The sequence below is a fragment of the Capsella rubella genome, unplaced genomic scaffold (assembly GCF_000375325.1).
Source record: "Capsella rubella cultivar Monte Gargano unplaced genomic scaffold, Caprub1_0 scaffold_6, whole genome shotgun sequence".
Lineage (NCBI taxonomy): Eukaryota > Viridiplantae > Streptophyta > Magnoliopsida > Brassicales > Brassicaceae > Capsella > Capsella rubella.
The window spans coordinates 5,866,443-5,882,730 of record NW_006238918.1 but is presented as its reverse complement, the minus strand read 5'-3'; the positions used below and the strand labels follow the sequence as shown (position 1 = coordinate 5,882,730).

At 34.4% G+C, this 16,288-nt stretch overlaps 3 protein-coding genes across 3 annotated transcripts; all 3 read left to right on the top strand.

Moving 5' to 3' along the window:
- The first annotated feature begins 792 nt into the window (after positions 1-792).
- LOC17881182 (protein GrpE) lies at positions 793-3,125 on the top strand. The gene is made up of 3 exons (XM_006288142.2): positions 793-1,128; positions 1,716-2,231; positions 2,710-3,125. Exons 1-3 carry the CDS (start codon positions 877-879, stop codon positions 2,920-2,922), a joined length of 981 nt encoding a protein of 326 aa, XP_006288204.1. The 5' UTR covers positions 793-876; the 3' UTR covers positions 2,923-3,125.
- A 5,572-nt stretch (positions 3,126-8,697) lies between these two features.
- On the top strand, positions 8,698-11,939 carry LOC17884215 (protein DETOXIFICATION 25). Its single transcript, XM_006287392.2, has 9 exons — positions 8,698-8,810; positions 9,136-9,427; positions 9,892-10,433; positions 10,545-10,631; positions 10,750-10,806; positions 10,906-11,144; positions 11,260-11,378; positions 11,500-11,586; positions 11,671-11,939. Exons 2-9 carry the CDS (start codon positions 9,149-9,151, stop codon positions 11,746-11,748), a joined length of 1,488 nt encoding a protein of 495 aa, XP_006287454.2. The 5' UTR covers positions 8,698-8,810; positions 9,136-9,148; the 3' UTR covers positions 11,749-11,939.
- Positions 11,940-13,680: 1,741 nt separating this feature from the next.
- LOC17883080 (chromo domain-containing protein LHP1) lies at positions 13,681-16,283 on the top strand. Its single transcript, XM_006287660.2, has 6 exons — positions 13,681-14,293; positions 14,688-14,713; positions 14,815-14,901; positions 15,003-15,755; positions 15,829-15,889; positions 15,982-16,283. The coding sequence occupies exons 1-6, from the start codon at positions 13,901-13,903 to the stop codon at positions 16,027-16,029; spliced, it is 1,368 nt and encodes a 455-aa protein (XP_006287722.1). The 5' UTR covers positions 13,681-13,900; the 3' UTR covers positions 16,030-16,283.
- The last annotated feature ends 5 nt before the right edge of the window (positions 16,284-16,288 follow it).

Below are 16,288 nucleotides of genomic sequence, written 5' to 3'. Positions count from 1 at the left end.
CTCACGACGACCCTCACCATCTCTACCCGGAAATTAAGCGTTTGATTGATGGAGAAGTGTTGACTCCAGCTCAAGTTGCGGAGGAGCTAATGAAAAATGACGATGCTGATACGGCGCTGGAGGGTTTGGTTAAAGTTCTAAGAAGGAAGAGGTCAAAGTTGGAGAAGTATGATGGTGAGTTTTAAGGAAAAGATGGAAAAACTGGAAGAGAAGGATTAGTGAAACCTGGAATCGTAATTCCTTTTATGAGTTTACAATCTTGATTTAAACAAAGGTTTCTTAAACAAATACTACACAAATATATATAACCTGTTTGTTTATTGAGTCAAGATTTTAAGCTTTAACTAAGTTTTGATAATATGAATAGATGTCCGATTTTAAAAGTCTGTTTAGAATTAGAACTCCATATTTATATAAAATAATATAAGGATTCTAGGATTTAATATAACGCAAAATCAACGAGAAAACGGAAAAGATCTTCCTCAATCCCAATATAAACCTAACTTAGTTGCCGCCAGAAAAAAAAAAAAAAACTAACTGAGCATTTTATAAACGAAACTCGTGTTCCGAATGGGCCTTTATGTATTGGGCCGGCGTACTTAAATGATATAAAAGAGGTCTCGTCTAGTGTTCTTGGAATTTTTAAAATTCAATTTGTAATTTCGTTTATCACAGGAAAATCTAAGAACTCCCTACATACTTCTGTTAAACAACAGCCGTCCGATCAACAGAGTTTGAGAAAACTAAATCCAACGGTTTAAAAGACCAAACAAAACAAAAGAGAAAGAAACTCTTTTCCTCTCTGTCTCTCTCTCTCTCTTCCTTATCTCTCTCCGCCACTCTCTCTCTCTCTCTCCCTTTTTCCCGAACTCTCCAATGGCCGGTCTACTCAAAACGCCGTCTTTACATCTCACACCAACGCTTCTTCATGCTCCCTCTGTACCCTTTAAGCCCTTTTGTGTCTCCTTCGCCGGAGGGAGAAATACCAGCGTCTCACTCTCTCGCCGAGCTTCTCTCCGGTCTGTCTCTAGCGGCTATCCTCTCCGTTTACTGAACCTCGTGCCGTTTGCTTCGGGTGAAGCTGAGACGACGGAGACTGAAGTGGAATCAAACGAACCTGAAGTCCAGGTTTTTCGATTTCGGGCTAACTTCTGTTTTTACTTTTTGGGGTTTTGTTGGTTGAGTGGGTTAGGTTTTAGGGTTCCGAAATTGGGATAGTCATGTACTTAATTAGAATAATATCGTGAATTCTGAGAATTTGGGTATGATGTAGCAGAATTTGCGTTAAAGTTTTAAGCTTTGTTGATTTTGTTGTCCACTTAAGGAACGTTCATATGAATAAATGGAAAGAGTAGGGTTCGTAGTCAGTCTAGTGAGGCATGAAATGGTGATTTTTAATGTTTCTAAGGATACATCAAGTTCGTGAATGCTAGATTTTAGATTATTTGGGCATGATGTATTCCCAAAATGAAGGAGTTTAGTAGTTTAGGACCATGGTATGTACTATCAAAATCGAATTTTACTCAGTGATTCTTGTATTGGGGCCACAGAGAATGTCTTGAATCCTTTTGGTTTTAATCCGATTGTTTAGGTCAATAGATTGTGTTGGTGTTGTTTGTTATGAGATTATGTTTATCAGAAATTGATGTGAAAATGTCTGTATAAAGTAGATTGCTTTCTTCTGATTATTTCTTCCTTCTGAAATCATGGAGTAGGAGACGGATGGTGCTGTTGGTGTTGAGAGTGAAAATGTTGTTGCTGAAGAGGGTGAAGCTGAGGAAGAAGATGCGGCTGTTATCACTGCATTGCTGAATTCGTATAAAGAAGCGTTAGCAGAAAACAACGAGGGGAAGATTGCTGAGATTGAAGCGTCTTTAAAATCTGTAGAAGATGAAAAATTTCTGCTTGCGGATAAAGTAGCGTCTTTATCCAGTGAATTATCTGTGGAGAGGGATCGGCTCATAAGAATTAGTGCAGATTTTGACAACTTCAGGAAGAGGACGGAGAGAGAAAGGCTAAACCTTGTTTCAAATGCTCAAGGAGAGGTTGTTGAGAACCTGTTGGCTGTTTTGGATAATTTCGAGAGAGCTAAATCCCAAATTAAAGTGGAGACTGAGGGAGAAGAGAAAGTCACTAATAGTTACCAGAGCATATACAAACAGTTTGTAGAAATTCTGGGCTCTCTTGGTGTTACCCATGTGGAGACAGTTGGGAAGCAGTTTGATCCAATGGTAAGTTACTAATACATCTTTCTTCTTTCCTGTGATCCAGAAATGTATATTTGTTGCCCTGCTTGCTGGTGGTGATCTTTAAAATCTAAGTATTTTGGAGATTAGGACAACTCAATGGTATAGTGCTGCCGGAATAATCCTTGTAAATCTAGATGTGGTTGTTACTTTGAAAGATGGCTAGATCAGATGGATGGAACAAAATAAGTTGAATGATACTTTTTAGTGCAAGTGATCACGGAATCTCAAGGTTTAAGGGTCCCTTATTCTTGTTAGATACTGTGTGGTTATAACAAGCATACGTCTCATAAAGTTTTGGAGACTTTAGATGAGCTTGTTACTTTGCAAGATGGTGTGTGATAGGTTTCAATGAGTTGGTGGTTAACCTTATATAATGCCTCTGTTTGTTGGTCTTTCCAAATAGTGAAAAGCTGACATCTCTTTTTATCCTTTTGCTTTTCTCTTTGTTGTGTAAAAAAAGCTACATGAAGCAATAATGAGAGAAGATTCCGCGGAATATGAGGAGGGTATAGTACTTGAAGAATACAGGAAAGGTTTCGTGCTAGGGGAAAGGCTTCTACGCCCGTCGATGGTGAAAGTATCAGCTGGACCTGGACCAGAGAAGCCTGGTGAAGCTGAAGGAGAAGAAGCCAGTGCACAAGGGAACTCAGAAGAAGAAGCTTCGTCATCTTGAAACTGAAAGATAAAATCAAGACTCAACAGTTTTGTGTGCGTGTGAGTGAACGATACGGAGAAAGAGGGAGAGGTCCGTTTGACCATTAATTGTTGTTTATTGTTATTTGATACGTTATAGTATCATATTTCTACAGAGTCTAGAGGAAATAGAAAGAAGAATTTTTTCCTTAAAAGATCTTAAATTTTCAGTATTTTGGAATTTTTTTTTTTTTTTAACATACAGCTTGAAACTTAAAAGCATGAAGAAAAAATGTATAAAAGCTGGACCATGAAAATGTCAAAAATGGGGTCAGGTTCTTTGGGGTTTCGTGTGTGTTGGGACCAAATACAGTGAAATAAAACACTTCATCCTCTTCATTAATTGGTGATTATCACAAAACCTTAAAAACAGATCCGAGGTGTTCTGGACCATCTTTAATAGCTTTAGACAATGCATATGTTGACTTGTGTGTGACGTACAAATACAAATGTTACCAAATCACCTAGGTGAGATTTATTTTTCTATTCTGTCCCGGTTTTTTTTTTTTTTTTTTTTTTTTTTGAGCTTTGAGCAACGAATCTAATGAATATAATTGCTTACATCCGATTGGTGGTTTAACTTAAATAAAAAAATGTTATGATTTTCATAGTTTACGAGGAGAAAAAAAATCTTTCGTTATGAAATCAATACAAGACGTTAAACAAGGGCCATATGACATGTGAAACATGTGGACGAAAAAGACACGAGTTAGTAGTCGGTCAATTATTACAAAAAGTTATTTTGACTCTTTTTGTTAAAAGATAGCTCTCCTTTAGATATTTTTCTTATGACTAGGTTAGTTAATATCTTTGTCACTCTAGTAAAATCGTAAAAGAGAAATTCAAGCATATTATATAACCATTTGAATAACTACTAAAGGTAATATTCGATTATTATTACAAAAGATCAATACAGACATATATATATATATATGCATTGACTCTGTGATATATATATATCCAAGTAATGGACTGTGAAAAAACCCCGTCGTAATATGATAATAGTCATAGAAATAATTATATGACAAGTCTTTTTGTATGGGAATATTGTTTGTTATGTCACTTTCATAACTCAAAATTATGTTTCTGCCACTTTGAACAAAACCTTATAAAAAATGCCAGTTTGTCCATTGTGGCAGTGACACAAATGACGAAATTGCCCTCACAGAGAAAAATAAATGATGGACTAGATCTGATTGAATAGATCTGTTACACCATAACTGGTTCGAATATAGTCTACCAAAATTAGTTGACCGAATATTGTCCATCTATAGACAACTTTAATATCTATTGTGTACATCTAACTAAATCATGGATAAAATCTTCCATACACGCATCACTTATTTCATTGTCTGGTGAATCATTTGTGGTTTCAAAAGATTTGCATGATGGACAAAATTAATTAATCAAAATTGAAATGTTTGGTCCATCGAAAATGGTCCGTCAGATCTGGTCCACCAATTCTGGTCCATCGGATTTTGTCTATCAGAGATGCAACATATAATTCCGCCGATCGGAACCGATCGACTTCTTTACCGGAATAGGCGCGGATGGAAAAAATCTCTGATCCAATATTTCTTAAAATTGTGAAGAATTTTATTTGTTGTTAGATAAATAAAGAGAAAATGAGAGAAGAAGAGAGAGAGAGATGAGAAAAGGACAAAAATGTCTTTTTAATTATGTCTTGTGGCATTTGGGAGAAGGCTGAAAAAAAAGTGACATTCCATACTGTTCATGGCATACAATATAATTTTCTTTATATATATATTTCGAAACCGAACATTAATCAGTAAGGTTAGAATAAGAGACGTTTAAACCTTTTCTTTACTACTATCATTTTGTAACATCGTTAACTGATTAATCATGATTTTATGATTCATGATTCATGCAAAAAACATCGCATTCTTATCATGGTGATTAAGGATATTATTTATTGACGACTGGATTGGTCCTACTACTCACCTATACTCTTTTAAGAAAATTAATTTATGTATATATTCATATAACTACACCCAACTTAGACATAAATATATGTACGAAGGACTCTCGTCATCAGTGACTACACATAATGGTCCTGCAGAAACTACGTTTCAATGTTTCATCTTCATTCTTAAATACCCAATTGCAGTATTGCACCACAACACTTAGGGAGAAAATCTAATACAGTTTCAGTTTTAAAAGAGATAAAAAGATCTATGACAACCCTCTATGACCTACATATTGATCGATCCGACTTATTATATACTTTCCAGTGTTGCAAAAGGAACCTTTCAATAATGCAATTTATTTTCTTGCATGCAGTTAGAATTACCATCAATCAAATCATTTTTTCGGCGGATAATAATTAATACATTTTTCTTTATATATTTAAAACCGATGATCATCAGTTATGACATACCGATGTATACATGAAGCTGTGCCAAATTCAGAACACTTGTTTACCTACGGTCGTTCAATTCTTCAATGAAACCACCTACTCTGTCCAGCCAATTTTTATTGACACGAACGAAATATACCATTGTCATAATAAATTACAATCAATGAATCTAATAAATACGATCATCATGAATATCGATATTGGACACCATCCACACACAAATCTTCGACGGTCCACCATCTACCACCAATTGACCAGTCCATGTTAGATTTGATCTTCGATACGACGATACCTATCGTCTTTTTAATGAGATGTTGTCTCAGTCTTTTGTTTTTTTTTGTTTTACCTTACATAGTTGAGCAATTTACCAAGAATATGCTAATCGGTAGAAGTTTCACACTTTAACATAACACAAAAATTACATAGAGATACTGAAACCTCTTTATTATGTCATCATATCGTGAATAGTTTTTTTTTTTTTGAATTCTTAAAGTAAATTGTATAATCTTGATAGTAGGACACTGCAAGTAAATTTGCTTGTGCCTATCCTATTAAAGATAAACTTATTTAAATTAAATTAATTATATTATAATATATACATAAAAGTTATAACTCTTTAGCTAAAGAGACCGTTCATACCTTGTCAGTCGTTAGGTGAGCTATTTATTTTCATGAAAAGATTATAGAAAGAAATGTATATTTTTATAAAGTTTGTTCAGAAAAAAAAAAGAACGAAAGTTAATATTTATTTTCACCAATAACTTTTGTTTTATTCAAGAATATGTTATGCTACCCACAGTATACGGCTAATGAATATGAAACTTGAAGTTGCGTAGCAGCGTATGTTATGTGTGGACTTCATATATGATTAAGAAAACAAAAATTGGACTTAACAAATTCCTTATATAATTGTTGTAGACGTTTTGTGTACATAAAACATGAAAATGTTACACTGGAATAGCAAATTTGAAAGTGGGCTAAACATGTCAAAAAAAGAGAAAAGAAATCATACTAAAATAAACAACTGGTCAAAATTAAACAAATTAATAAATACCCACATGTTGCTGCATGCTAAATTTAATACTTGACAACCAAGGAATATAATAACTATAACTATGGGACAAAAGTTGGATGGATGAGTCATAACTCATAAGTATACAAAAATATAGTATTTGAAAAAAAAATAAAAAAAATAAATAAAAGCTCAAAGATAACGAATATAGGAAAATATACATCGAAAAATAAATAATGCAGGGTTTTGTAGAAATGTTAAAATGAAGACGAAACAGATGGAAGTATCCAATCAAAACGTATATAATCCATGATCCATTCAATCAAGACGTGGACGGGCAAGTTAGGAAGGAATTGTCACAATGTATTCATAAACGTGTAGATAATATTAGGTCCCCCTCGTGTCATTTTTGAGGCTTAATTAGAATCATCTCGAGTTTTCCAAGGTTTCATTAAACAAATGCGTAGTCATGTTTCTTATTAGAAAAAATCTTCTCAGATATTGAAATATAGCAAACACGAAGCTGGTCAGGAGATTAAGCTAGCTAGGGACCTTGTAAGTAGTAACTATCATACTGAAATAATAAACACTTTAACCTGGTCAGGGGCTTCGCGACCAATAGGGATCGGTCATCGGTCGAGCATAAACCGCTTTCGTGATTAGCAGAACAGAGTTATAAATGTAAGAAAAAATATAGGTAAAAAAAATAAAATATATATATATATATATATATAAGTTAGCTATAAGTTAGCTAATTTATGCATGCAATAGAGAATGAATCAAAGAATCCATCCGTAGACATGAAATATACAATCTACTAAGTAATACTTACAATTCTTTGCAAATTAGTGAACTATCATTTGTTTTATTTAAAGTTACTGAGTAATGCGTTTAACTTATCATATCGAACGAGGACTATGCGGACTTGTCCGCTATAAAGGGAGGATTTTAGTCGTATCATCCATCGAGTCACAATTTGGAAAAATAGATCAGTCCGCTTGTATTTTTAGTTTATAAATAAAAATGAATAAGGTAAGTAATTAACTAGAAAAAGATTTACTAAAAAAAACTTATAAGCGGACTGATGTATTATATTAGTGTCACGACTCACGATGAGTAACCATCTTATATAGTTTTAGTTTATAAAACTAATAAGGTAAGTAATTACCGGAAAACATTTACTAAAAATTTGGTTTAAAAGAAAATTTCCTATTAGGTGGATAAAGCTAAGACTAATTAGAGCCACTGTTCTATTTTTTATTTATTTATTCATTCTACTCAAAAGTTAAAGCTCGATCTATACATGAGTAAAAGAGAGAGATTCTCATGTTAATGATCATTTACTTGAAATTTAAGTCCAAACTTTTATAGATGTGAGGATGCATGGGTTTAGATGAATCTTTCCGAGCACGTGGACAACAACACATCCCCACACTTCACCCTCGATTGGTTCTCTCTCTTTACTAAGTCTCTATCTTGGTTTGGTTATACTTATACCTCTCACCTTCTTCTCCCCTTTGTCGAAACAAAACTAGCGATGTTTTAAAAAAAAAATAAAAAAATCGAGATTAGGTTTTCTACAAAAGATCGTCTGTTCTTTTTTTTGGTTGTAAATATGTCATTTTCTCATGATATATATCCAGATTACACAACGTATAATAATCAAAACTGATTACTCATATAGAATTCATCTCAACGTATATTATTTTAACATTACACCCAAAAAAAAAAACTGCTAAAAAAACAGAATTTTCATTTTATATTGTTTTCAGATATAAAACCGTTTAAGAACAATTTTATATTTTATATTTTATATAATTGTTTCCCCTTACACACTCGATTAGATTCTCACTTAAACTTTGGACTCATGAACAAGAACTACTAATAAGAGTAACACCAGAATTTCTTTTTCTATCAAACTGTTGTAAAAATTTAGAGTTTTATGAACAAAACAAAAGATGACACATCTAACGTTTTTTATATAAATCATAAATAAAAGAAACATCTTAACTACAACAAATGGGTCTATCCAAATCCAAAAAGGACTAACTAGAGGTAATATTTACAGCACTTGATATAAGAAAAAGACAATTGCACATTGTTAATTTCCTTTAAACAAACAAAACGACACATTTCCTTTCTAAAACGTTTCCACATAAGAGTAATATATACACTTTTATGTTACGTTGTTTGTATACACACTCAACTCAACCACTATCATCTCTCTCAGTATATGTACATATAACTCTTTTTAACTTACCAAAAAAGTTGTTCTATTCAACCCTTTTCTCTTTTTTCGCTGTCTTTCGCTATATATAGACAAGCGTTTTTATACGTCTACCACATTTCCAAGAGAGAGAGAAAGAAAATATCACTCTTCTTCTTTCTTTTTTCCTTTTAATCTTTTGAATTTTCTGAGAAACATCTTTTTGTTCTTGGTTTCTCCGACTCTTCCCACTTTGATCACTAAGTTTAAGAGGTAAGTACTCCATACTTCTACAAACAAAAGAAAACTCTTTAAGTACATATACATGCTAACATGCATATGTATATATATTCTGATCGATATAGGCTGTATTATTTGTTGAAGATTCGTTCCAAGAAAAAGTTTTATATATATTTTAGGAATTTTGGATGCACTTAGCATCTCTATATAATCGTTGACGCGTGTGTGGAGATAGTCGCGTTTAGTCCTCATTTTTTTTCTTTTCATATAAACATGGATGAAACTTAGCTAGAGACCTAGAGTGACACTTGACCAATTAGTTATTGTAGATTTTTTTTTTTTTTTTTTTGTTGCTTAGAGAAAATCAAAGAATGAGTAGTGGGGGTGGTGGTGGTGGGGAAATGGAAGAGAGGCTGCTACTAAAAGACTCAGAGACAGGACAGAGGAGGGAGATTCTCTACCTGAGGAAGAAGATCTCGACTGAAGTAAGGAAGATGTGGAGAATAGCTTTACCATCAACTTTGTTCAGAGTGATGTCTTTTGGATGCATAGTGGTGGCTCAAGCCTTCATTGGCCACTCCAGTGAAACGGGTATCGCTGCTTATGCTCTCCTTCAAACCACTTTCATGCGCTTCATCTACGGTATTATGGTACTTATTCTCCCTAACTATACGATCCATTGTATATATATGAATATTATGATATATTGAAATACTTTTGATTTTCGTCGCTATATTTTTATCATACTTTACAAAAGGCAAATAAATTTATTTTATTTTATGTTTGTATTTGCTGATTAACCAATCATAGTAATTATTAGATTAAAAAGTATAATTTATTATATATACTCGCAAAGAAATTAAAAAAGTTGTGGTTTCACACTGGTTTGATCGACTTAGTATGATTTATGCATAAGCCCATACGACGGAAAGTAATGAATGTTACATATATGATAGAGGTAAGATTAAACTATAATTGATCAAGATCATCAGTACATCACACGTACATGTACACGTACGTATAACCTAATGGTTTGTGCTAATTTCGTAGTTGTGTCGCTTAAACCATGACAAATAAAAAGGTTATGTAACTGGATCTCATGGTGATATTACAGGCAGGTATGTCAAGTGCTACGGAGACGTTGTGTGGACAAGCATACGGAGCAGAACAATACCACATGATGGGTATATACCTACAACGTTCTTGGATAGTAGACTCCTTTGTAGCCACTCTCTTCGTCCCTTTCATAGTCTTCGCCGGTCCCATTCTCCGGTCACTAGGCCAAAACGTTGAGATCACCGAGACGATAGATGAGATCTACGCTTGGGTCATCCCTTATCTCTACAGCATCGTCTTCACAATGACAATGCAAATGTATCTCCAAGCGCAGATGAAAAACGCCATCATAGGTGTTCTCTCGGTCATAGCCCTGGTCTTGGACATTGCGGTGACGTGGTGGTGTGTTAGCGTGATGGGGATGGGGATCCATGGTGCGCTTCTAGGGCTTAATGTAAGCTCGTGGTCAATAGTAATAGCCGAGTTTGTGTATGTGTTTGGAGGGTGGTGCCCTCATACTTGGACCGGCTTTAGCACTGCTGCTTTTGTTGATCTTATTCCCATGTTCAAGTTATCTGTTTCCTCTGGCTTCATGCTTTGGTATTTTTTTCTTACTTCTTTATTTTCGCGGGATGATACATGAAAATTAAGGCTGTGTAGGCTTTTAGAGATTCCTAATGGCTCTTCTTGTTTGTTTCCTGCTTTGAACAGCTTAGAGTACTGGTATACGAGCATCCTCGTCTTGATGTCTGGATATGCAAAGGATGCGAATATCGCAATTTCTGCTTTCGCCATATGGTACGTACTACTTAAATATACCATGCAAAATATATAATATTGGAATAAGCTAGCGTTGTTGTTTTATTTTTTTTTTTTTTAAAAAAATTTGTTTTGCTTATTCAACTGAAACTTTCAGCCAATATATCTACACCTGGGAGCTGAACATATGCCTCGGCTTGTTGGGTGCAGCATGGTAAGCAACTACGTATACCACTCATTCTTCACAATATTTTGATTTATACATATATTCTTTGTTTATAATACTCCAGTTAACAAAAAAAAAAAAATGCAGCGTACGAGTGGCAAACGAATTGGGAAAAGGTGATGCGGACGCGGTGAGGTTCTCGATAAAAGTGGTGCTTGTGGTGTCAGCGGTGATCGGTGTGATATGTTCGGTTATTTGCCTAGCGTTTGGTGGTCAGATTTCGTATTTGTTCTCCGACAGCCATGCAGTTTCGGACGCTGTCGATGATCTCTCCATCGTCCTTAGCATATCTATAATCCTCAACATCATCCAGCCCGTTCTCTCTGGTTAGACGAACAAACCTTTTTTATTAGGCATATATATAAAAATTATAACCTATACTTTTGGATTTCACTCTTTTGTAACCACACAAGAGGTTTAACATTTAAACATATGACACAGGGGTAGCAATTGGAGCAGGGATGCAGAGTATGGTAGCATTTGTGAACTTAGCATCTTATTATGCAATTGGTGTTCCTTTAGGTGTCCTCTTTATTTGGGTTTTCCATTTTGGTGTTAAGGTACATAAATAACAACTCGCTATAATAATTAGTTAATATCCATTACTCTTACCATAGAGATCATGTAATGATTAATAAGTTTAATAATGCCTTAATTATATTGTATGCTTTTAAATTACAGGGACTCTGGTCTGGGATGTTGGTTGGAGTTGGTCTCCAATCGTTGATATTGAGTTATGTTATTTACAAAACTGACTGGGAAGTGGAGGTAATTTACTTCAAACATTCACTCTTAGTTAATTCGACATTTTGAATAATATCAATTGGAAGTTAAATCTTGATCTAATCACAGGTTAAGAAGACGAACGAGCGTATGAAACTTTGGTCTCTAACGTTACAGGAATCGAATACTCTTTCGATTGAGAGATGAAGAAAGGAAGTAATATATATATAGACATAAAAAGAAGTTTTAAAAATTGCTTTTGTTTTCGGAAAATAGTATTTGTGTTTTTTTACATTGGCTTTAAAAAATGAAGTACATGTGTTGAGATTGCATTATTAGGTTAATGCAACTCTCATTATCATTTAAATAAGGTTAAGAATGTTAAAGTTTTTCTTTTAGTCGGAGAAAAAGTCGTTTTTAAATAAGTTATTATTGGGATTTAAAAATTTTATTTTTGTTTTCGCTTACAGTATATGGGAAGGCTTGAAATTTTAGTTATACTTAAGCTTGGATGTATACTGTATTTTGTTTGTACGAAAACGAACTGTTTGAGTGCTGTATGTAATCGTGTATTTTTAAAAATAATTCTTTAATATATATAATTTTAAAAAATGTTACAAATCTTTTATCAGGCAACTCTTTTTTTTTTTTTCCTCTGGATCAAAACACCATATAACCATTGATAAGAAACTCATAATCTATGTTAGTCAAAACTTTACATCTTTTTCTCGTTCATCCTTTAGAATTTTAAAATAACAGTAAAGCTATCATTTTATTATAAAAAAAAAATCTTAACTAAATTGCAAAAATTTATAAGAAGGAATTTTTTTAGTTAAAGGTTTGATATCTAAATTTATGACTCTTTTATTTTATTTCAGTATAACTCGACTTTATGTACTCCAGTTACCATGCGTTTTACATGTAGAGATTTGATAATAAATCGAACATTATCGATGGGAATAATAAACTAAAAAATAATATGTATAGTAACAATTTAAAATCTAAAGAAAGCTATATTCAAAATTTGCATAATTTAGTATAGAAGAACTAATCAAGACACAATTTTCGATTAGTATAATTGCTAGCTCACAATAAGTTGAGGCCCAAACTATTTGACAAATAGAATAATATTGCTCACAATAAGTTTAGGCCAAAACTCTAGCTATACGTAAATACGTAATCACGATCAAGAGAACAAAAGACAAAAATGTGCATCCTAGATGTGTCTTCTCCATGATGTTCATCATCTAGTGAGCAAATATTCGGAAACACAAAAAAATCGAATTAGTGAAGAAGAACTAAGAACAAAAACACAAATTTCGATTGAATCAAATGAAGAAGACACTTCTAGAATATAGATAGAATTACCAACCATGCAACTTAATCGGAATGATAGAATCAAGAGATCTATACTTTTCAACTGCAAGAATCGGCATCGGTCGTTTAATACATATATGTGATCAACTTATCTGTCAATGGCATTTTCTTGCCAAGCTATATGATCTAACGTATTGTAACAAGTAAGATATTTCCCAAGTTTACACGTACGTTAGAAATTAACATATACAAGGTCTTTTTGTTATCGAACATGATCAAAACTTGGCATGACATTTTACATTGACTGATTGTCTCGTTCTTAAAAATAATTACCGTTTTTTTCTTCTTTACTTAACCTTTGTTTGCATATTTCAAAAACTTCTACGTTTCATCATTTACTAATATTTTTTTTTGTTTCTTAGATATTAATTCAACAAATGGATGTTTTCATATTATTATGGTTGTTCTGCTGCTTATCTAAAGACAGTAATGAAGAAAGAAAAAAGACAGTAAGTTTCCATTTTGTTGGGAAAAAAAACAAATTAATAACAATTTTCCATTATTGTTTGTGAGGAATTGCCTTTTACCTTCTTCAATATGTATAAAATTTTATACTAGTGTTGTTTCAAATAATAATTTTTGTAAGTGAAAAACCAATATTTTGATATATTTTTCTAGTGAACGAATATTAATTACCCATCACAATTAATATCTTCTAATCACATATTAATTGTGATGTTATCATTAATTTTTTTTTTTTGAAAAAAAAGAAAAGAAAAAAAAAGGACAATGCAAAAAAGTGAAAAAAAACTGGTCTTTCAGGTCAGGGTCAGGTCTTCTTCCTGCAAACATCTCCAAAACCTCAGAAATAGGGAAAGTTTCAATCTTTCCTCTCCCTTTTTTTGATTTTTTTGATTTTTTGTTGCTGCTTCTCGTTTCTTCATCCAAAATCGTTGATTCTGTTAAAGGATAAGAAGAGGAGAAGAAGGCGATTTACAGATTAGCCCCTCCTTCAGGTTTGAGCTCTCGAATACTCCAGGATATGAAAGGGGCAAGTCTTAAGAAGAAAACCCAGGTGTTGAACGAAGCTGGTGACGCTGAGACGGCTGTGGAAGCTGTCGGAGAAACCCGGAAAATTAGTGGAGACGGTGGGTTTGTCAGTGACGACGGCGGAGGAGGAGTAGGAGCTGGAGCTGGAGCTGGAGCTGGAAGTGGTGAGTCGATTCTTCGCGAGATGGGTGATGATAGGCGTACAGAGGATGGGGATGGAGATGAAGACGAAGATGAGGATGAAGATGATGGAGGAGATGAGGGAGATGAAGGAGAAGGAGAAGGACAAGGAGAAAGAGAAGGACAAGGAGGGCAAGAGGAAAGGCAAAAGCTTGATGATGGGTATTTCGAAATCGAAGCTATACGTCGTAAGAGAGTTAGAAAAGTGAGCCTCCCATTGTTTTGCCTTATTTTCAGCAAATGTGGTTTCTTTTTTAGCAACAACTCTGGAGGTTTTAGGTTTTGTAAGTTTTAGATTAGGTTACTTCTTCTCATTGTTTACACGTTGGTGTGAGAAATTTGGCTGCTTTGGTGATCAGTAATGATCCTAACAGATTCTAGGAGAGAAAGAAATCGCAAAGTAGTTTATAATCTAAAGCTGATTATAGTGTTAAGATTCTGGGGTTGTTGTGTTGTAGGAAGAGATTGGTGGTTTGGTGATCTTTACTGTTTAATATCTTCTTCTTTCTGTTTTTGATTGCTTGATTGACTCATTCTGCCTTTTAGTTTATTGGTTCTTCCGCTCTAACGTGTATTGGATGGTGCTTTTTGATTTGTAGGGCAAGGTCCAGTATCTAATTAAATGGTGAGTTCTACAAATCATACTCGTTTTCATTTTTTAAGTTTGTGTTCTTGATCAAACATATGCTTTTCCATTGACATAAGTTATAAACTCGGTTGTGAAAGGCGTGGGTGGCCCGAAACAGCCAACACATGGGAGCCTTTAGAGAATCTCCAGTCTATCGCTGATGTTATTGATGCATTTGAAGGAAGGTAAATAAATGCATCTTATTTAGTAGTTTAATGATACATTCAATTGATTGTTTCATGGATTTTGTTGGTTTAATGTGTGGATTTGCCTTCTTGTTTCAAAGTTTAAGGCCAGGAAAGCCGGGTAGGAAGCGGAAGCGCAAATATGGTGGTCCTCATTCTCAGATGAAGAAGAAGCAACGCTTAACATCTACATCACATGAGGCTGCGGAGAAATCTGACTCTTCTACGTCTCTCAACAACTCCCTTCCTGATATTCCTGGGCCACTAGACCTAAGCGGTTCAAGTCTTCTAAAAGAAGATGGGGAAGCAAAGAATGCTTATGCATCCAGCCAAGTTGAAGCCAACAGCGGAAGTGTTGGGATGGTACGGCAAGTTCCTTTGATTGAAGATGAGAAAGAGTATGATCCAACCCTTAACGAGTTAAGGGGACCAGTCAATAATAGTAATGGTGCAGGATGTTCTCAAGGAGTAGGCATTGGTTCTGAAGGTGATAATGTAAGACCCAACGGCCTTCTCAAGGTTTATCCTAAGGAGCTTGATAAGAACAGTCGTTTCATAGGTGCTAAGCGGAGGAAGTCTGGTTCTGTGAAAAGGTTCAAACAAGATGGATCCACAAGCAACAACCACACAACACCTACAGATCAGAATCTGACACCAGATTTGACTACATTAGACTCTTTTGGTAGGATTGCAAGGCTCGGGAACGAGTATCCTGGTGTGATGGAAAATAATAATTTGTCTCAGAAAACCAAGATTGAGGAGTTGGACATCACGAAGATACTTAAACCGATGAGCTTTTCAGCATCTGTATCAGACAATGTCCAGGATGTGTTGGTGACCTTTTTAGCGCTGAGGTTTGTCTCATTTGAGCTTTGGTCATTTCTCCGCAATTTGATTTCATATTTACTTATTTGGCTACTCTCATAGGTCTGATGGGAAGGAAGTGATGGTGGACAACAGATTTCTCAAGGCTCACAATCCTCATCTGGTACGATTATCTTTACAGCTTTTTTTTCTGCGCTTGCTCATTTGGAAGTTTCTTATAAGAGTTTCTAAATATGTTTGTTTTTTTTACACCAGCTGATTGAATTCTATGAGCAACATCTCAAGTACAATCGCACGTCTTAAATCATCCCGAAAGGCAAGAATTTGTTTGTACACAGCACTTGTAGGTAGAAAAAGATTAGATGGTTTTTTCTTTTCTTTATTTTTTCTAGCAACGCAACATGTAGAGTCGAGGTAGCAGTAAGTGGCTTTTTATATCGCGTCTCCGGGAGGTTTTTAGATTGTATTTTATCTCTTCGGGTTCGTTATGTTCACTCTCTATCATAGTAAATCTTGTCACTTGAACTTTTGCTTCTTACAGAGGAGGTTTTGTTGTACTTGC